This window comes from Xenopus tropicalis, chromosome 3, assembly GCF_000004195.4.
Source record: "Xenopus tropicalis strain Nigerian chromosome 3, UCB_Xtro_10.0, whole genome shotgun sequence".
Lineage (NCBI taxonomy): Eukaryota > Metazoa > Chordata > Amphibia > Anura > Pipidae > Xenopus > Xenopus tropicalis.
This window is the reverse complement of record NC_030679.2, coordinates 9,145,519-9,167,521: the sequence shown is the minus strand read 5'-3', so window position 1 is coordinate 9,167,521 and position 22,003 is coordinate 9,145,519. Positions and strand designations below refer to the sequence as shown.

The 22,003-nt window shown below is 44.1% G+C and overlaps 2 protein-coding genes across 14 annotated transcripts in view; one reads left to right on the top strand and one right to left on the bottom strand.

The window, feature by feature from the left end:
• The window catches only part of dcp1b (decapping mRNA 1B), a 34,765-nt gene that overhangs the window by 5,637 nt on the left and 7,125 nt on the right, over positions 1-22,003 (bottom strand). For 2 of the 3 annotated variants that reach the window (XM_004912489.4, XM_002938103.5), the window contains exons 4-7: positions 12,288-12,354; positions 3,956-4,091; positions 1,896-2,021; positions 285-986 (exon numbers count right to left, since the gene is read on the bottom strand). In XM_004912489.4, coding sequence (XP_004912546.1) covers positions 285-986; positions 1,896-2,021; positions 3,956-4,091; positions 12,288-12,354 — 1,031 coding nt within the window. The remainder of the gene's footprint in view (positions 1-284; positions 987-1,895; positions 2,022-3,955; positions 4,092-12,287; positions 12,355-22,003) is intronic. The other variant, XM_004912488.4, reaches the window with a different exon arrangement.
• cacna1c (calcium channel, voltage-dependent, L type, alpha 1C subunit) overlaps positions 17,647-22,003 on the top strand; it is a 291,786-nt gene continuing 287,429 nt past the window's right edge. For 6 of the 11 annotated variants that reach the window (XM_031898600.1, XM_031898603.1, XM_031898598.1 and 3 more), the window contains exon 1: positions 17,647-18,052. In XM_031898600.1, coding sequence (XP_031754460.1) covers positions 17,914-18,052 — 139 coding nt within the window. In that variant the 5' untranslated portion in view covers positions 17,647-17,913. The remainder of the gene's footprint in view (positions 18,053-22,003) is intronic. The other 5 variants (XM_031898602.1, XM_004912487.4, XM_004912485.4 and 2 more) reach the window with 1 other exon arrangement.

The window sequence follows — 22,003 nt, the reverse complement described above, 5'->3', positions numbered from 1 at the left end:
TATTGGGGGCAGAACAGCCCTATTGGGTTTATTTCATGGTTAAATGATTCCCTTTTCTCTGTAATAATAAAACAGTACCTGTACTTGATCCCAACTAAGACATAATTACCCCTTATTGGGGGCAGAACAATCCTATTAGGTTTATTCAATATTAAATGATTCTTAGCAGGCGTAAGGTATGGAAATCCAAAATACGGAAAGATCCCTTAACCGGAAAACCCCAGCATTCTGGTCCCATACCTATATATTACCACTTTGTTTTAATACTCTTGTTACTCGGATACCTGAAGGAGCAGATTCTGTTTCTCAGCCCGAGGAATATTTTCCACCCAGGATGTTTTCGGCACGCTCTGGGAGACCACCGGGAATTTAGCCGCTAGGGCCGGCCTGGGATTGCTTTGCATTTGCTGCTCCTGGCGCACCAGATTTAGCTTCTTGAGCAGCTCCTGTGGGGAGATGGTGCCAGAGGCCATGACAGGTTGAGAAGACAAAGGCAATGGAGGCATTGGGGCTGAAGTCCTTTGGTTCGGCAGAGAGCAGTCGTGGTAATTAAGTGAGTGTGCAGCGCACGAGGACACCATGTCGGCGTTGGGTCCCCCCACTGGGGCTGTGTGAAGGGTTTGCAAGAGAGTTTTCCCGCTCTCATAGTCCTGATTGGAAAAGGGAGCCTGGTGCGTCACCGGGATGAACAGGCCAGGGAGGATGTCCCCATCGGGGGGATAGCTGCCATTATGGCACGGCCTGTTCTCAGGAACCTCGGAGACGGGTTGCAGCCCACTTCCCGCCACCATGAGTTTCTGGATGGCAGGGCAAAGCTGCTTCTCGACATTCTCCGTCGCCTTCCCAGGTTCTTCATACGAGAGGGAACGGACCACCGAGTGGCGCACAGCGCCGGGTTCGGAATGAAGCTTCATCTGCTCTTGTGCTTTGTCTGGCTTCCCGAACAGAGCTGTAAGAGATAAATGCTGCTTTTCTGACTCCACAGCCTAAGGAAGGATAAAAAAAAAAACATAGTCACAGTTTAACACTATGGTGACTGTAAGTTTCACTCGTTTTCGGTGCTCTGGCTACCCAATTGCCAAGCTGGAGCATACAGTACTGCTCACCAATCATGGTCGCTCTGGGCGTGACCACTAGGGGGTGCCTAACAACCTGGCTGATGGTAGGTTTTCTGCCCTCATACATGTAATGGAAAGTAATAACTGGTGCAAAAGTTGCTACAGTTCAAGTAAACCAAAACAGCCAATCAACAGGTTATATTTATCAGTCTGTTGTTTACAAACATCTGATTGGTTGCTGTGGCTTACAGACCATTATTACACCATCACATTTGATAAACTATTACTAAGCTTTAATGAAGTATTCATAAAGCCCCAATAAATGGGTACTGGGTCAGGCCATGTTTCTATATAGGAACCTTGGTGTAGGGGTTCTGTTTTCACGCAGTTTACAGAGATTACTCCTTGGCCTTAAGGTGCCCATACCCCTTCAGATCTGCTCGCTTGGGGATGTTGCCAAGCAAGCGGATCTTCTCCCGATATCCCCCACCTACGGGTGGGCGGTATCGGGAGAATCCGGGCCAAACGATCAAATTATAACGGCGGGTATAGGCAAAGTCGGTCCGGGGGCTGCATCAACGAGCCGATGCGGTCCCCGATCCGACTAGATTTTTTAACCTGCCTGATCGATATCTGCCCGATTTCAGGTCAGAAATTGGTCGGGCAGGCCAGTCGTTAGTGCCCCTACAGGGGCCGATTAGCTGCCGAGTCTGTCTAAGGGACCCATATCGGCAGCTACTATCGGCCCGTGTATGGGGACCTTTAGGGTAGGCCACTGCTCCCTTCTAGGTGGGTCACAGTTAGGAAAGCACAACCCTAAGCCCCTACTGCTCTCACCTCTAACGCTCTCACCTTTCCCGGCTGGGACTCACTGGGTTTAACAGCAATGGGCTTGATGAGGTTGGGGTTGGTGTAGATGGCCGATGAGCTGGTGATCATCTTGGGCTCGGAGCACGACTTGCACTGTGCAAAGAAACACAACAATCAGACACTTCCATCTCTCACAAGTGGGTACGGAAACATTTGCACTTGCTTTCTGAAACCAACAGTTTCCTGACTCGTAGTAGGCTTAGTTTTCCTTTAAACAGGCAACCATATTTTTTTAGTAATTTGGCCACTGCCACTGTTCCAGCATATACAAAAAGTCACTGTATTGTCAACTCAATAATATGCCAGTGGAAGACCTACTAAGAGAGAGCTAGATATAGAGAGATAGATAGATAGATAGATAGATAGATAGATAGATAGATGGATGATAGATTGATAGATAGATAGATTTTATAGATAGATGACAGAGATAGATGATAGATAGATAGATAGAGAGATTAAATAGATAGATGATAGAGATAGATAGACAGACAGACAGATAGATAGATGATAGACAGAACTCAATAATATGCCAGTGGAAGACATACTAAGAGAGAGCTAGATATAGAGAGATAGATGATAGATAGATAGATAGATAGACAGATAGACAGACAGATAGACAGACAGATAGACAGACAGACAGACAGACAGACAGACAGACAGACAGACAGACAGACAGACAGATAGACAGACAGATAGACAGACAGATAGACAGACAGATAGACAGACAGATAGCCAGACAGATAGACAGACAGATAGACAGATAGATAGACAGATAGGCAGATTATAGACAGATAGCTAGATAGATAGACAGATTAAATAGATAGATGATAGATAGATAGATAGATAGATAGATAGATAGATAGATAGATAGATAGATAGATAGATAGACAGATAGATAGATAGATGGACAGACAGACAGATTAAATAGATAGATGATAGAGATAGATGATAGATAGATGATAGATAGATAGATTAAATAGATAGATGATAGATAGATAGATAGATAGGCAGACAGATAGATAGATGATAGACAGAACTCAATAATATGCCAGTGGAAGACCTACTAAGAGAGAGCTAGATATAGAGAGATAGATGATAGATAGATAGAGACAGATAGATAGATGATAGACAGATAGATAGATAGATGATAGACAGATAGATAGACAGATTAAATAGATAGATGATAGATAGATGATAGACAGATAGACAGCTAGATAGACAGCTAGATAGATAGACAGATTAAATAGATAGATGATAGATAGATAGACAGACAGATAGACAGACAGACAGATAGATAGATAGATGGACAGACATACAGATTAAATAGATAGATGATAGATAGATAGATAGATAGATAGATAGATGATAGATAGATGATAGATAGATAGATAGATAGATAGATAGGCAGACAGATAGATGATAGACAGAACTCAATAATATGCCAGTGGAAGACCTACTAAGAGAGAGCTAGATATAGAGAGATAGATGATAGATAGATAGACAGATAGATAGAGACAGATAGATAGATGATAGACAGATAGATAGATGATAGACAGATAGCTAGATAGATAGATTAAATAGATAGATGATAGACAGAACTCAATAATATGCCAGTGGAAGACCTACTAAGAGAGAGCTAGATATAGAGAGATAGATGATAGATAGATAGATAGATAGATAGATAGATAGATAGACAGACAGATAGATTATAGACAGATAGCTAGATAGACAGATTAAATAGATAGATGATAGACAGATTAAATAGATAGATGATAGATAGATGATAGACAGCTAGATAGACAGATTAAATAGATAGATGATAGATAGATAGATAGATAGATAGACAGATAGACAGATAGGCAGACAGATAGAGAGATTATAGACAGATAGCTAGATAGATAGATTAAATAGATAGATGATAGATAGACAGATTAAATAGATAGATGATAGACAGACAGAAAGACAGACAGACAGACAGATAGATAGACAGACAGACAGATATACGGGATTGTATTCTCCACACTCACCTTGGTGTACTCATCCTTGGCTTTGGTTAACATCTGCAGTATATCTGCCCCCTTCCCATCCCCTGTGCCCAGGGGCATTGGAGAGACTCCGCTGGCAGCTCCCTGTTGGGCTTTCAGTTGCTCCTGCTGAGTTAAGCTGGGAATGGAAATATAAGGGATATTAAAAGTCTTATTTTTATGACATTGCCCGGATGTGCCCAGTGGCACTGGTTCTGCTGTGTTACTTAAGAGCCACTGAGCATTCCCTGTGCAGCAGCTCTGTGTATGTGATTGGGCATCTCCCAGCATAGAGTAGTAAGGGAAAGGCCTGTAAAGCTCTGCGTATACATGTCAGGGCTATATAAATATGGGGTGAGAATTAGCAGCGAGTAACGTCCCCCAAGGAAGACCTTCCACTCACAGAATAAACTCTGTGAGTAATTGGAAATTATTATCCACATGTTCCTACTGAACCCAAAATGGACCATGTGGGACTGGGCTATAATGTACCATATGAAGGCGGCAAATATTGATAATCAGTGTGGGTCTACATATTATTGATTGGACAAATACAAATATACAGAGAAGGAATGTTCTGGGCACACAATAAGCTGTACCCCCATACTGTACTGTCTAAGGGAAACACTATGGCACCCCCTACCCATATGTATAAATACAAATATACAGAGAAGGAATGTTCTGGGCACACAATAAGCTGTACCCCCATACTGTACTGTCTAAGGGAAACACTATGGCACCTCCCTCCCATATGTATAAATACAAATATACAAAGAAGGAATGTTCTGGGCACACAATAAGCTGTACCCCCATACTGTACTGTCTAAGGGAAACACTATGGCACCTCCCTCCCATATGTAAAAATACAAATATACAGAGAAGGAATGTTCTGGGCACACAATAAGCTGTACCCCCATACTGTACTGTCTAAGGGAAACACTATGGCACCTCCTACCCATATGTATAAATACAAATATACAGAGAAGGAATGTTCTGGGCACACAATAAGCTGTACCCCCATACTGTACTGTCTAAGGGAAACACTATGGCACCCCCTACCCATATGTATAAATACAAATATACAGAGAAGGAATGTTCTGGGCACACAATAAGCTGTACCCCCATACTGTACTGTCTAAGGGAAACACTATGGCACCTCCTACCCATATGTATAAATACAAATATACAGAGAAGGAATGTTCTGGGCACACAATAAGCTGTACCCCCATACTGTACTGTCTAAGGGAAACACTATGGCACCCCCTACCCATATGTATAAATACAAATATACAGAGAAGGAATGTTCTGGGCACAAAATAAGCTGTACCCCCATACTGTACTGTCTAAGGGAAACACTATGGCACCCCCTACCCATATGTATAAATACAAATATACAGAGAAGGAATGTTCTGGGCACACAATAAGCTGTACCCCCATACTGTACTGTCTAAGGGAAACACTATGGCACCTCCTACCCATATGTATAAATACAAATATACAGAGAAGGAATGTTCTGGGCACACAATAAGCTGTACCCCCATACTGTACTGTCTAAGGGAAACACTATGGTACCTCCTACCCATATGTATAAATACAAATATACAGAGAAGGAATGTTCTGGGCACACAATAAGCTGTACCCCCATACTGTACTGTCTAAGGGAAACACTATGGCACCTCCTACCCCTATGTATAAATACAAATATACAGAGAAGGAATGTTCTGGGCACACAATAAGCTGTACCCCCATACTGTACTGTCTAAGGGAAACACTATGGCACCCCCTACCCATATGTATAAATACAAATATACAGAGAAGGAATGTTCTGGGCACACAATAAGCTGTACCCCCATACTGTACTGTCTAAGGGAAACACTATGGCACCCCCTACCCATATGTATAAATACAAATGTATTTAGGCACAAAACAAGCTATATCCCACATATCAAACAAATAGACAGTAATTCCATTTTTTTTGTGATACATAGGTAAATATGTTCTACAGATACTGTATGAGTATATATAGGCCAGCAGGTGGTGCTGTTGAGCTGAGCAACCGTTTCCCCAGAAAGTTGAAAAACAAATTCCCTATTAATGAGGAAAGACATTCTGTCCGAGCCTATTTATAAAGTAACAGTGTTTGTTGCTGAAACAACAGGAGACACTACCCTTTCTGCCTGTCACATCCTCCTTTGAAGTGGGGAAGCGTTATACTCCCAATCATCCTGAGGGTGGCACTCTTGCCTAGAGCCGGGGGTCAGCTAGAGCAATAGAAAGCACACAACTGACCCCATGGTATTAAACGTCCCTGTAGCACTGGCTGTGCTGTGACTCAGACGCTTCATGCTGGCAGCCAAGCAGAAGGGAGCGTTTAGAATCAATAAGAAAAATATGTTCTTCTTTAGAAATGTCCCTAGCACAGGGATATGCAATCTGCAGCCCTGGACAGAAAAATACTAGCCAAGCTAAAATAGTGCAGGATTGGCCCCTGTGTCTGAAGGCTCTTGGCCCACAGCGAAATTAGTCACCTATGGACTAATCTCCCTAAAATGCCTTCCCACCGGCAATAATGTGAATGGCTGGTAGGAAGGAACGTGTATCACTAAAGGTCCCCATACACGGGCCGATTGTAGCTGCCGATATGGGTCCCTTGGAACGATTCGGCAGCTTATCGGCTCGTGAAGGGGCAGCAACGACGGGCATACCCGACCGATATCTGGCCTGAAATTGGCCAGATATCGATCGGGCAGGTTAAAAAATTCATTTGGATCAGGGACCGCATTGACCTGTTGATGTGGCACCCAAACTGACTGCGCCCTTAACAGGGCCAAATGACCAAATTAGCCTAAATTCCCCCAATATTGCCCACCCGTAAGCTTTGTGAGGAGTAATCGTGCTGGGAAGAACCTTTATATACATCTGGACCAAAAAAACACCCCCCTCCTAAATGAGGTGCATGATCTTGGTTGAGGGAGCAGGGTGCTTTTCCCTTTATGGAAAGAGGGACTTCTTAGAAGATAAATGAAGAAGCACCAGGGACTGGAAGAGCCGTATTTTTTGGAGAGACACGAAACTGGCACATCTACCAATGGAGGAGAAGACCACTTCTCCACAGTTTCCTGTGGGAAAGTGTAGACTCTTTGGAAGTGCCGAGTGGCCTGATATTTTTTATCTGGATGGTCCCATTCAGGCTGCATGAGATCAAACAGATGGACGTGAGAAGGAAAAATAAGTTGAGATTTCTTTTATCTTTAAAATATTGGCTGAGAAGACTAAGGAGTGATGTCTGGTGTTTTGAGGTCCAATCACTTAGGCAATCAGGGTGTCTATTGCTTCAGAAGAAGAGTTCCATCACCCATTCAGATGGATCAGCAGGAAAATTCACAGGGGCCACCTGCTGTATTAGGGAAGGAAATGGAACCCCTGGAACCAGGGGCAATAGCTCTTCCTGCAAAGGAGAAAAGCCTCAGAATTTTGTTTTGAGCTTGTAGAACAACGAGTGGCACGTGAGCAACATGTTGCTCCCCAACCCCTTTGATGTTGCTCCCAGGAGCCTCAAAGTAGGTGCTCATTTTAGAATTTCTGGCTTGGAGGCAAGTTTTAAAGGCATAAAGACCATGTGTTCTTCCAAGCAGAGCTTTCTATAGGCTGCCAGTCCACATAGGGGCTACCAAATAGCCAATTACAGCTCTTATTTGCACCCCCAGGAACATGTTCTGTGCTTGTGTTGCTCCCCAACACTTTTTCCATATGAATGTGGCTCGCGGGTATAAAAGGTTGGGGATCCCTGTTGTAGAACATAAAGGGTCCTTACGCCTCGGATGTGGGAGTGGAGAACTGGCTGCGCAGCGATTCCAGTGGTGCAAAACTTCTGCTGGCGCACGATGTAGAGTTGCGTCAAGCTGAAGTGTGCAGACTGAAGGGAAGGCCAGTTATCGCGTAATCTACAAGACCGTGGTGCGAGAATTGAAAGCGGGCGCACCGGTAGAGAAGAAGCTCCTGTACCGCAGCAAAAAAAATGCCGGACCGAGGCCCAAGGGCTGTGCTAATACAACCTGGGCAAAATGGGCAGCGTGGAAGGATGAGCCAACAAGGCAAGGGAGGGGAGAATACCCCGTGAGGCCCCGGGCATGGATAAATGCCTTGTGTAGAGCTTACCCATCCGCTAGCGTACTGTTCAGCTTCTCACTCCCCTTGTTTGGGAGTCAGGCATTCCTGAAGGAATTGCTCAGTGCTAACACCAGCAATTCCACAGCGGGGGAAGCCATAGAGATACTCCTAAGGGGAGTTCTCTGGGCCAGCCCCTGTTGCCAGAACAGTGCAGGCCAAAGAAGACTATCACCGGATAGTAAGTCTGTCCTGTCTCCTTGAGGACACTGAAATAACTGAAGGGATCAGAAAGTAGCGATGGGAGGAGTCTCTTCTTCCTCTTCTTCAGTGTACTGCCTCCTGGTGGTGGATGCTATACTCCATGGTCCCTGTGGCCCACAGACACCTATAAGAGAAAACAAAGTGGCGCTTTTGCCTTTCCAACTGTGATTCGATTTATTGCCGGTGGAAAGGAATATCAGGAGATTATTCACCTGCGGTAGCTGAGATTAACCGTGGGCAACTTATCTTCCCGTGGGCCATCGCCCTTGAGGGCAAAGACACATGGAGCTACTTTGTAGCAGTTGCTTGTCACGGCTACTAAACACCAGAAAATCCCCTGCCATAGACAATACTGAGAATTGCCTCTGCTAAACACAAGTAGAGACAATTATCAGTAAATGATCAGCATTGTCTGTTTTAGTAGCCACGACAAGTAGCTGCTACTAGTAGCACCGTGTGTCTTTACCCTAAAGTGTTCAAAAAAAGTGTTACTTTTTTAAAATGAGGGTTTATTTTTCCTTAAAAATTACCTTTTTTTTTCAAAGAAATTGTACTATAAAGGAGGCAGCAGCCTGGTTGAAACCAAACCAAAGGCAAAAAATCAGTATTCCCTGTAATGTCCTAGATTTACTGAGTAAAAAAAAAAAAGTCAAATTAAAAAATCAGATGCTTGTTTCTGTATAGCAGCTCAGCAGATCTGAGGCTCACGAGGGACATTGTAGCCTTATCGGCTTCTAAATGTCACTCTCCTTTCACTTTGTATCTGTCATTGCCGGTGCAGTTCCCCCTGTGCACATGGATAAGCCCTGAAATGTTACAGGGTGTCCTATAGGGCCAAAAGGCTACAACAGATCCCTGGAACAGCCACCTGTTTTGAAAAGGGAAGCCTATTCTGAATAACCTTCGGCATTTCTCGATATAACCTCATGTACAGGTGTGGGATCCCTTATCCGGAAACCCCTTATCCAGAAAGTTCCAAATTACGGAAAGGCCATATCCCATAGACTCCATTATAAGCAAATAATTCTAATTTTTAAAAATGATTCCCTTTTCTCTGTAATAATAAAACAGTACCTGTACTTGATCCCAACTAAGATATAATTACCCCTTATTGGGGGCAGAACAGCCCTATTGGGTTTATTTAATGGTTAAATGATTCCCTTTTCTCTGTAATAATAAAACAGTACCTGTACTTGATCCCAACTAAGATATAATTACCCCTTATTGGGGGCAGAACAGCCCTATTGGGTTTATTTCATGGTTAAATGATTCCCTTTTCTCTGTAATAATAAAACAGTACCTGTACTTGATCCCAACTAAGATATAATTACCCCTTATTGGGGCAGAACAGCCCTATTGGGTTTATTTAATGGTTAAATGATTCCCTTTTCTCTGTAATAATAAAACAGTACCTGTACTTGATCCCAACTAAGATATAATTACCCCTTATTGGGGGCAGAACAGCCCTATTGGGTTTATTTAATGGTTAAATGATTCCCTTTTCTCTGTAATAATAAAACAGTACCTGTACTTGATCCCAACTAAGATATAATTACCCCTTATTGGGGGCAGAACAGTCCTATTGGGTTTATTTAATGGTTAAATGATTCCCTTTTCTCTGTAATAATAAAACAGTACCTGTACTTGATCCCAACTAAGATATAATTACCCCTTATTGGGGGCAGAACAGCCCTATTGGGTTTATTTAATGGTTAAATGATTCCAATTTCTCTGTAATAATAAAACAGTACCTGTACTTGATCCCAACTAAGATATAATTACCCCTTATTGGGGCAGAACAGCCCTATTGGGTTTATTTAATGGTTAAATGATTCCCTTTTCTCTGTAATAATAAAACAGTACCTGTACTTGATCCCAACTAAGATATAATTACCCCTTATTGGGGGTAGAACAGCCCTATTGGGTTTATTTAATGGTTAAATGATTCCCTTTTCTCTGTAATAATAAAACAGTACCTGTACTTGATCCCAACTAAGATATAATTACCCCTTATTGGGGGCAGAACAGCCCTATTGGGTTTATTTAATGGTTAAATGATTCCCTTTTCTCTGTAATAATAAAACAGTACCTGTACTTGATCCCAACTAAGATATAATTACCCCTTATTGGGGCAGAACAGCCCTATTGGGTTTATTTAATGGTTAAATGATTCCCTTTTCTCTGTAATAATAAAACAGTACCTGTACTTGATCCCAACTAAGATATAATTAATCCTAATAGTCAGAGAGGGTGTGGTCTTAAATTATTTAGCAGAACGGGGCATTTAAACGCAAGGATCTTCCCCTGCTTTTATAGTATCATAATACAAATTTAAAAAATTACTTTTTTAGTAGTATGTGCTATTGGTTACTCTTAAAAAGAATTAAGGGCCGCCCCCTGGGATCATAGGAGTCACAGTGCACACAAACAAGCCAAGGCACACATACATGCTAGGCCCCATCAGCCAATGAATGGGCAGAGTTCTGCCTTTTGCTCCCACACTACTTCCTGTTACAGTTAGAGCTGCATCACTTCCTGTCAGCTGATCTCTGAGGGAGCACACAGCCCATCACAAAATGGCGGCTCAAGGGAAAGGATGTAAAAGGGCAATATTTAACGATATATATCTTCCAGTTTGGCGAAATTCTTCAGTATATCGCTAAAAATGATATAAACTAACTTTTGGTTAAGTATTCATTCTGGGGGGGGTGTAGTTTTCCTTAAATGGATGAAAATGATGAGAGATCTTTGGGTCCCATCCCTCCCCGTCAAACGCAGCAATGAGCCAGGAACAGAAACAACAATGTGGCCTAAGGGATTCACAGCAGCATCTCTAGTGGGTTAATTGCAAATAAACTGCTTTTTTTTTATGTGGCTCTAAGAATATTTCTCTTTTTTTTTTTTAACTGTGTTTCCAAGACAACCAAGTCACAGGAAAAGGTTACATTTTTCTTTTATCTGTCTCCCACCCCCCCAATGATAAAAATGGACTCTGGGTAAAACTTTGCAGATTTTTAAAGGAGAAGGAAAGGTAGTAAGTAAGCTTTATCAGAAAGGTCTGGACTTACAAAAATGCTGCACCGTGTCCTCTATCAAAAGAAACAGGATTTGTTGTCTCTTTGGTTTCCTGTGCCAGAGACACGCAGCTCGCTCCTCTCTCCTGCTCCCCCCTCCCCCTCTTAGGAATGTGGATCTGAACCAATCAGCAGGAAGCTTCCTTATAGTCTTACAAACTGAGCACGTAAGGGTCTTGGTCTCGGTGCAGGAGCGAAGCATTATGGGAACTTTCTTTACAGAGCTCAGCTGTTTTTTTTTTCCCTATGAGGCTTCTGATCATCTGAACGGGAGAAATATGGGGAGACTTAAGGGCCCTATTGAGAGAACTGAAGGTATGCCTGCAGCTTGAGATTTTGTAAACATGTTCTTTAGTATCAGACTTCCCCTCTCAGAAAATTCCTTCATTCCTGAACAGCTCTCATCTCTCTCCCTTCTCCTCCTCCCCCCTCCCTTAATAATTCATAAAACTTACCTCCCCCGCTCCCTTAGAAATATGTAATCTGAGCTACAAGCCTCTAGAGCTGCAGCAGGAAGCTATAAAGACCAAGCTAAAATGGCAGCTGCAATCTTAAACAAACGGAGGGAGCTTCTAGGGCTCTTTACTCAGGTATGATAAAGCTTTCTGCAGAATAAATATATTATTCTAGGTGGCACTAATGTGGCAAATCTATTGGCAGAAAAATGCCAAAATGACTTTCCTTCTTCCTTAAGAGCAGCAAGATAATAAAGACTTCTTAAAGGGCCCTATAGGCATTACCATAATGAACTGTATTCAGTGAAGGGCATGAAAAAAATGGTAGTGAAACTGGGAAAGTCAGGGGCATGGTCAGGTCCATCCATAGTGCAACCTTCATGCCAGGGGCAGTTAGAAGGTAGACTATGAATCCATCCTAAGGCAACAACTTACTTTTTCATGAGTTCAGCAATTCTTTGGCACTCTTCTTTATCATAAAACCAAATCCCGTAGATAAAAACTGAAAAAAAAAAAGAGAGAACAATTAAACAGAAAACGATTAAACAGAAAGAATTTGTATTGAGGGGTGTGGTGAGAGGACAATGAAAGAGAGGCAGAGAGAAGGATTTCCAGACTAAAGGATACCGGCAACCTTCTAGTAGCCCAAATACAGAGGATTTCCAGACTAGAGGATGCCAGCAACCTTCTAGTAGACCAAATACAGAGGATTTCCAGACTAGAGGATACCTGCAACCTTCTAGTAGCCCAAATACAGAGGATTTCCAGACTAGAGGATACCTGCAACCTTCTAGTAGCCCAAATACAGAGGATTTCCAGACTAGAGGATACCGGCAACCTTCTAGTAGCCCAAATACAGAGGATTTCCAGACTAGAGGATACCTGCAACCTTCTAGTAGCCCAAATACAGAGGATTTCCAGACTAGAGGATACCTTGCAACCTTCTAGTAGCCCAAATACAGAGGATTTTCAGACACGAGGATACTTGCAACCTTCTAGTAGCCCAAATACAGAGGATTTTCAGACACGAGGATACTTGCAACCTTCTAGTAGCCCAAATACAGAGGATTTCCAGACTAGAGGATACTTGCAACCTTCTAGTAGCCCAAATACAGAGGATTTCCAGACTAGAGGATACCGACAACCTTCTAGTAGCCCAAATACAGAGGATTTCCAGACTAGAGGATACTTGCAACCTTCTAGTAGCCCAAATACAGAGGATTTCCAGACTAGAGGATACCTGTAACCTACTAGTAGCCCAAATACAGAGGAATTCCAGACTAGAGGATACCTTGCAACCTTCTAGTAGCCCAAATACAGAGGATTTCCAGACTAGAGGATACCTGTAACCTACTAGTAGCCCAAATACAGAGGAATTCCAGACTAGAGGATACCTTGCAACCTTCTAGTAGCCCAAATACAGAGGATTTCCAGACTAGAGGATACCTGCAACCTTCCAGTAGCCCAAATACAGACGCTGCAAACTCAAAGCCAAGGCCCTAGCAGCAAAACTTGATGACTACAAGAACAGAAAGCGTAGGAACAACCTAAGGGTAGTCGGCCTACTGCAGAGAACAGAGGGAGTGGACCATTCCAAGACTGGGGCCAAATTCTGCAGACAACACGACTTGAACCCGGAACTGATGTATCAAAACAGTAAGATCTACATTTACCATGACTATTCAGCGGAGCTCCAAAAGCAATATGCAGAATTTGTAGGGGTTAAACGGAGGCTACACAAAGCCATTGTTGCCACTCCATCATCTATCAGGCTAAGTTCTGAATACAAGCAGAAGGGTAAACTTACTTCTTTGCCCCCCCCCAAATGAAGCAAAAAAGTGGTTGGACTCTCAGGGGTATCAGCACCTCCCTCAGAATGTGAGCAACCAATAAATAGCCTAATGCACAGCTCTACTAGTAAATCCTCATAGATATAAAGACTTCAGGCCCATACCTTATGATTGGACCCGAAGCACTCAGAACTCTGTCTCCTGACCACTCTGGGAACTTATCAATCCTCAGGGTCACGGCATCTCCAAAACTTCCCTGTTATCCAGGAGACTGTACACTAATATCTTAGCTAACCACAGAAACATGGCGACTAGGGTCGTGGTTTCACTTGACGCAGCCAAGGCCTTTGACTGGAGGTTATGCAGAGGTTCAAGCTAGGGGAAAACTTTATTAAATGGACGCAATTATTGTACCAATCCCCAGAGGCTGACTATGAATTAACAATATCCTATCACAGTATCCTCTTGGAAAAGGGCACTAGGCAAGGGTGCCCACTGTTGCCACTGTATGTAGATTTGAATATAACACCTATAACTAAAAATACAGTATAGAAGCTGAAAACTTGGGAAGCCCTTCCATTGACAATTTGGGGGAGTATGCCTTTGTGTTGCAAATCTCAAATACACTTTGTTACCCCGGCCTTTGTGGACACCTTACACAACCCGACTCCTAAAAAGAGGGTCACAACCTCCCTTCTACCGGTCATACCTAGGCTGGCAGTCAGATATACCATCCCTCACTACAGAGGTCTGGGAGGAAAGCCTATGACTTCCTAGAGACATCTCCATCTCACTCGTATGGGTGACACTGCAACATCTAAATGAGTGTCAAAAACAAGCAAACTACTTCCATATGATGTGGACATGTCCCAAAGAAAGCAAATACTGGGATAAAGTAATGTCCCATATACAAAGCAAAATAACCTTTCCCAAAATAACGAACCACTGCTAAGGTATAATAGATTACCTCGTCCCACAAAACTCTAAAATAGATTTATGGCAGTCCCTGCTATTTTATACCAAAAAGGTCATCCTTACAAAATGCCTAGATACACAAACCCCCTCCCTTAAGAACCGGTGAGAAATTATCTGCAAGAATCTGCACTTATACAATTAACTTATATAGTCAAGGGTTTCCTGGATAATTATGATAAAATTTGGGAAGGTTGGTTTACCTTCTTATGTGCCTACAGGGTTAAATATAAGATTGCTCATGATGTGTCTCATGTCTTTTTACATTTGTATTTGTGACTGACTGCAATATGTTTCTGTATTAGTGATTATCAATAATACAGTGTGCCAATGTACCTGATACCCCTTTGCCCTCCCCTCTCTTTTCTGTAACCCTTTCCAGTTAAAATGATAAATAAAAACTGTTAAAAAAAAAAAATAAAAAGATTTCACCCAGAAAAGGTCACACCTAATTTTGCACTGCCATGTTGCCTATCCATATGACCCCTGATCCTTTCAGGTACACAATGTTTTACGGTCCCTACCAAAAAAGGTGATATGGGTGGAAGAGATGCATTTAGGGGCTTTGGCACACGAGGAGATTAGTCGCCCGCGACAAATCTCCCTTGTCACGGGTGACTAATCTCCCCGAACTACCATCCCACCGGCGAACATGTAAGTCGCTGGTGGGATGGTACACGCTGCGCAGCCGATTTCAGCAAATCGCCAAAGTTGCCCCGCGAGGCATTTTCGGCGATTTACCGAAATCGTGCCGCTGCGTGTGCCATCCCACCGGAGACTTACATGTTCGCCGGTGGGATGGCAACTTGGGGAGATTTGTCGCGGGCGACTAATCTCCCCGTGTGCCAGAGCCCTTAGATATGGGCTGCTGGGACAACTGGAGATAACAGTGACCCTTGGGATCAGTCCAGAGCACTGCCCCAATCTCAATACATTCAGCTTTACCATAAAGGAAGCACATTCTGACTGTTTGAGGATATAATAAAATGTTTCCCTCACTCAGAGCTCTGCAATGTAACCAGGTGAGGCTCAGAGCCTATCCCTTACAGCACTGCCGCAGGGGCTAGATTGCGAGCATCGCTGAGCTGCTTCCACGGTTCCCCAGAAGTCCCCCGATGGTTCAATCAAAACCCTGATTTAGGCGCATCACTCTTAATCTCGCCGAGCCACGGGCAGATATTTGGATTTGCAGAGAGGGGCCCGGATACATCAGAGAGACGCAGCAGAACATTTCACTTGTACATGGAAACCAAATGGCACAGGCTAAACTAATAAACCCTGGGAGGCGGATGTGACAGGGGGAGACATGCTGGCTGCGGCGCTTTGTTGCCTTTCCTGGATTTTATTTGATTATTAAACTGTAACCAGGGGAACATAAGGCTCAGACTGCAAATGCACGGGCACCGAGAGAGGGAGAATGCTCTCTCAAGTGCAATGGGAATATGAATCTTATCTCCGTTTCAATTTGTAAAGAATTAAAGGGAAACTAAAGGTCTTGTCACAGGAAAAGGGGAATGGGGAAAGTTCTCATATCCAATAAATTTTCTCAGGGGGTTTTCTTGGGGGTATGAATGGGAAAGGGAAACTAAAGGTTTAGAATATGAAAAGTTTGAAATCCTAGGCTTCGGAACTTAGATACCCTTTGTCTGTATAATTCAACCGTAGTGGTATGATCTCGGCCCAAAGCCACCCATGGCCAGCAAACGTTGGCCTGAACCGCCCTAACTTGCAGGCCCCCTAGGGTCTCTGCTTGGCCCACACATCAATACAGCCGGGGCCGCCATCAGAAACTCTGGGGCCCCGTACAAGTTATCTATATGGGGGCGCCATGAACAGGAGCGCACAGCACCAACATTCTGGCCATGCCCCATGTTCGTGCAATATAAACAGCTGATATTACTCTCTAATAAGCAGTTCATATAAAGAGTTCCATTGATTAATGTGCTAGTCATTCAGTTTATTGGGGGTCAGTGGAGTTTGCCCTAAGTTTAACCCTTTCCCACATAACTGTGTAATTTTAGTGGCCCAATGATTGCTGCGTGTCTTTTGCTTGTATGCAACTTACCTAAGTTGCCAGGCAAGTTATGTCCAGGATCAGACTGGGGGGTGTAGGGCCCACGGGGCTCCCCCCCCAGGGGCCCTGCAGATGCCCCCGCCGGCCACGTCCTAATTCCCACCCCCGCAGGGGCCCCCCACCCGACGTCCTCCCCTGAGCGCGCATAAGTTTAACGCATCAGGGGAGGATCGGTCGGGCAGGGGGAGCGCCTGCAAAGGTCGGGTCTGGCCCGACCCAGTGTCCCTGCTGCCCAGTCCGACCCTGGTTACGTCAGTTTCTAGGCAACTTTTGTGGAAGTTATGTAAACTGCGTAAGTTTCTAAGTAACCTTATGAGTAACTTTAGGCCTGGGCCACCTTTCAAAGCAGAGTTTCAGGGGGCCCGGCACAACAGTACCCCCTCTTTCCCCCTGATGGCGGCCCTGACTACAGCCCACTCACTGCTTCTATTACAAACCCTTCGCCTCTATCCCTGTAAACTGCCAGAGTGGTCTAGCCCAGCCCAACGTTTGAGTCGCAGACTCCTTGCTCCTCCCTCTTAAAGCTGCAGTCCTGCCTGTTGCTAAAGCCTGCAGCCAGGAAATAGAGACTTAAGACAGAAATAGTTCCATGTAAGAAACCTATTTTTTTGTATATATAAAGAAAATAGGTCTAGAACTGTTCCTAGGACCTCAGCACACCCCTGGAACTTGTGAGACCAAAAATATCCAGTGTTTTACGGACTGAGACCCCCCCTTCCTTTGTGTCTGTATTCCATGATAAGAATGCATACCTACTGGGAGACTTTACCTTATTATATGCCCATATTTGCTGCTGCTCATACAGATTCCATCTCTTGGGTCACGAGTTCCTGCCCTGCTGGACACCGCTATCTGTATCGGCCTCTTCAAAACAAGAGCTGGTGTCAAGGCTGAGGGTGGCACGGAACAAAAAGCAGAGCCCCCGTATGAGTGAGTGAAGGGTGCAGTTGACAGGCACACCCATGTCATTCCCACTGCAAGTCACAATTGGTAAAACTACATGGGGACAGGAGGGGGCAGCGATATTACCCACAGCCGCGCAAAGGAGGGAAATTGTGAAACTGCTTTCTAAAGGGTGGACGGCGTTACCCGATCTAATCATGGCGTTCTGCTAAATTCTGGATCCTATGGTCTCCTTGCACCGAACCAAGAGAACTTTGACACCCAGGTTATCGCCTGTCACGTTCGCCCAAGGTCGTCTGGAACGAACTGGGAACCGGTAAAAATGTTCCATAACCTCATCCGCCAAGCCAATGCTACCTACCGGCCAATGCCTAGAGACATGGCACCCCGACCCAGCGTGGTCGCTAAAGGCCAAATGGTTTCAGAGACGGAACTTGACTACGTCCACATCCCACCTGGAGGTAAGAACTAAACATTCTTGGCGTTAAAGGGCATGTAAACCCAAAATAAAATGTTTTCTAATGAAAGAAAATGTAATTTATTGAGTATATATCCTATTTAAACTGTACTTTCGACAAAAATATGGGGAATTTCATTGTTAATTAAGGATAAAGGTGCCACAGAGATCCAGTAAAGGTCAAGTAGCACCGCCCACTTCAAATGCAAAAGTTTCCGAGGCTAAGATTTATACTTCTTTGAGAAGTCACTCGTCTGTGTTGCGGCACATTAAGTGCAGATAAAATCCAGACAACGGCGTGTATACGTTTCCATATGACGGGCATAAAATTTAGCCAGGCGAAGTCTTGGACATTACGTCGTAACTATAATGGCGCGGGGCAGGGATGATGGATCCCCAAACAGAAATTATCCGTCACGGAGAATTGAATTAGGTTTTGCGAAATGGAACAACCGTAAAGTGAAAGGGAAAAAAAAAAAAAATTCTGTATGGAAACATCTGCATTTGGGTTCTATGTTGAGTTCTGAGAAGGGAAAGAGAATGCAGGGGAGGAGGGAGGATTTTGTCATAAGCAGAGTAAGCCGGGTTGCTTTAAATAGGGATGCTTTATAGAGGGCTATTACATCATTTATTGAATCCACTAATTGACCATTGGCCACTAAAAGCTATCGCTGAAACACTAATAAAGTAAAAATACATCCTAGCCATATTTATATTATTATATATTATTCTCTTCTTGTATCATGTCTATTCACATTTCAAACTATGGAGAAAGAGAACGGCCTTACTGCTTGCCTTGGCTGCAGTACTGCACAGCAGTGCAGGGGTTAAGCCCAAATTTGTTGCCTCCTAGTAAAGCTTATCTTATCTTTTTCGGCAGGATAGATTTCCTTGGCCCAGTAGCAGCCTGTGCATTCCCAGCCCTGTTTCCCATATACGGCGTGGAGTCGGGAGTTCTGGCGAGGCAGGCAGCTTTGTGTTACCAAAATGGAGTTCTTGTAGCAATGGGGGGGGAATCAAGAGGTTACCCCCAGTAGCTTCCGAATTAGTGTATTTATACCCTCTCCTCATATGGGCCCATAAAGGAGCGATACAGCTACAGGCTGCCTTGGTTGCATGCCTTCGGTCAACAGGCCTATATATTGTATAGTGGAATGGAAATGTACCTCCCTTTGGTGTAAGGGAGGATTTAACAGCATCAAATCAAAGTCACAGTCTTACTCAATAGCCCTGCTTTATAACAAGTGGGGCAGATGCATTAACTACTTGTCATCAGTGAGATAACGATTCCTGATTTTACTATGCTGCCATAGTCTTTTGTATCTCTCTGTACAGGCTATGAGCAAACTTAGGAGGCTGTTCCTGCTGAATTGTGCTTAGTACAGGGGAATCCCTATGCTGCCATAGTTTTATAGTATCTCTCTGTACAAGCTATGAGCAAACTTAGGGGGCTGTTCCTGCTGAATTGTGCTTAGTACAGGGGAATCCCTATGCTGCCATAGTTCTATGGTATCTCTCTGTACAGGCTATGAGCAAACTTAGGGGGCTGTTCCTGCTGAATTGTGCTTAGTACAGGGGAATCCCTATGCTGCCATAGTTTTATGGTATCTCTCTGTACAGGCTATGAGCAAACTTAGGGGGCTGTTCCTGCTGAATTGTGCTTAGTACAGGGGAATCCCTATGCTGCCATAGTTTTACGGGATCTCTCTGTACAGGCTATGAGCAAACTTAGGGGGCTGTTCCTGCTGAATTGTGCTTAGTACAGGGAATTCATATGCTGCCATAGTTTTATGGTATCTCTCTGTACAGGCTATGAGCAAACTTAGGAGGCTGTTCCTGCTGAATTGTGCTTAGTACAGGGGAATCCCTATGCTGCCATAGTTTTATAGTATCTCTCTGTACAGGCTATGAGCAAACTTAGGGGGCTGTTCCTGCTGAATTGTGCTTAGTACAGGGGAATCCCTATGCTGCCATAGTTCTATGGTATCTCTCTGTACAGGCTATGAGCAAACTTAGGGGGCTGTTCCTGCTGAATGGTGCTTAGTACAGGGGAATCCCTATGCTGCCATAGTTTTATGGTATCTCTCTGTACAGGCTATGAGCAAACTTAGGGGGCTGTTCCTGCTGAATTGTGCTTAGTACAGGGGAATCCCTATGCTGCCATAGTTTTACGGGATCTCTCTGTACAGGCTATGAGCAAACTTAGGGGGCTGTTCCTGCTGAATTGTGCTTAGTACAGGGAATTCATATGCTGCCATAGTTTTATGGTATCTCTCTGTACAGGCTATGAGCAAACTTAGGGGGCTGTTCCTGCTGAATTGTGCTTAGTACAGGGGAATCCCTATGTGCCATAGTTTTATGGTATCTCTCTGTACAGGCTATGAGCAAACTTACAGGGCTGTTCCTGCTGAATTGTGTTTAGTACAGGGGAATCCCTATGTGCCATAGTTTTATGGTATCTCTCTGTACAGGCTATGAGCAAACTTAGGGGGCTGTTCCTGCTGAATTGTGCTTAGTACAGGGGAATCCCTATGTGCCATAGTTTTATGGTATCTCTCTGTACTGGCTATGAGCAAACTTAGGGGGCTGTTCCTGCTGAATTGTGCTTAGTACAGGGGAATCCCTATGTGCCATAGTTTTATGGTATCTCTCTGTACAGGCTATGAGCAAACTTAGGGGGCTGTTCCTGCTGAATTGTGCTTAGTACAGGGGAATCCCTATGTGCCATAGTTTTATGGTATCTCTCTGTACAGGCTATGAGCAAACTTACAGGGCTGTTCCTGCTGAATTGTGCTTAGTACAGGGGAATCCCTATGTGCCATAGTTTTATGGTATCTCTCTGTACAGGCTATGAGCAAACTTAGGGGGCTGTTCCTGCTGAATTGTGCTTAGTACAGGGGAATCCCTATGTGCCATAGTTTTATGGTATCTCTCTGTACAGGCTATGAGCAAACTTAGGGGGCTGTTCCTGCTGAATTGTGCTTAGTACAGGGGAATCCCTATGCTGCCATAGTTTTATGGTATCTCTCTGTACAGGCTATGAGCAAACTTAGGGGGCTGTTCCTGCTGAATTGTGCTTAGTACAGGGGAATCCCTATGCTGCCATAGTTTTATGGGATCTCTCTGTACAGGCTATGAGCAAACTTAGGGGGCTGTTCCTGCTGAATTGTGCTTAGTACAGGGGAATCCCTATGTGCCATAGTTTTATGGTATTTCTCTGTACAGGCTATGAGCAAACTTAGGGGGCTGTTCCTGCTGAATTGTGCTTAGTACAGGGGAATCCCTATGTGCCACAGTTTTATGGTATCTCTCTGTACAGGCTATGAGCAAACTTAGGGGGCTGTTCCTGCTGAATTGTGCTTAGTACAGGGGAATCCCTATGTGCCACAGTTTTATGGTATCTCTCTGTACAGGCTATGAGCAAACTTAGGGGGCTGTTCCTGCTGAATTGTGCTTAGTACAGGGGAATCCCTATGTGCCATAGTTTTATGGTATCTCTCTGTACAGGCTATGGGCAAACTTAGGGGGCTGTTCCTGCTGAATTGTGCTTAGTACAGGGGAATCCCTATGTGCCATAGTTTTATGGTATCTCTCTGTACAGGCTATGAGCAAACTTAGGGGGCTGTTCCTGCTGAATTGTGCTTAGTACAGGGGAATCCCTATGTGCCATAGTTTTATGGTATCTCTCTGTACAGGCTATGAGCAAACTTAGGGGGCTGTTCCTGCTGAATTGTGCTTAGTACAGGGGAATCCCTATGCTGCCATAGTTTTATGGTATCTCTCTGTACAGGCTATGAGCAAACTTAGGGGGCTGTTCCTGCTGAATTGTGCTTAGTACAGGGGAATCCCTATGCTGCCATAGTTTTATGGGATCTCTCTGTACAGGCTATGAGCAAACTTAGGGGGCTGTTCCTGCTGAATTGTGCTTAGTACAGGGGAATCCCTATGTGCCATA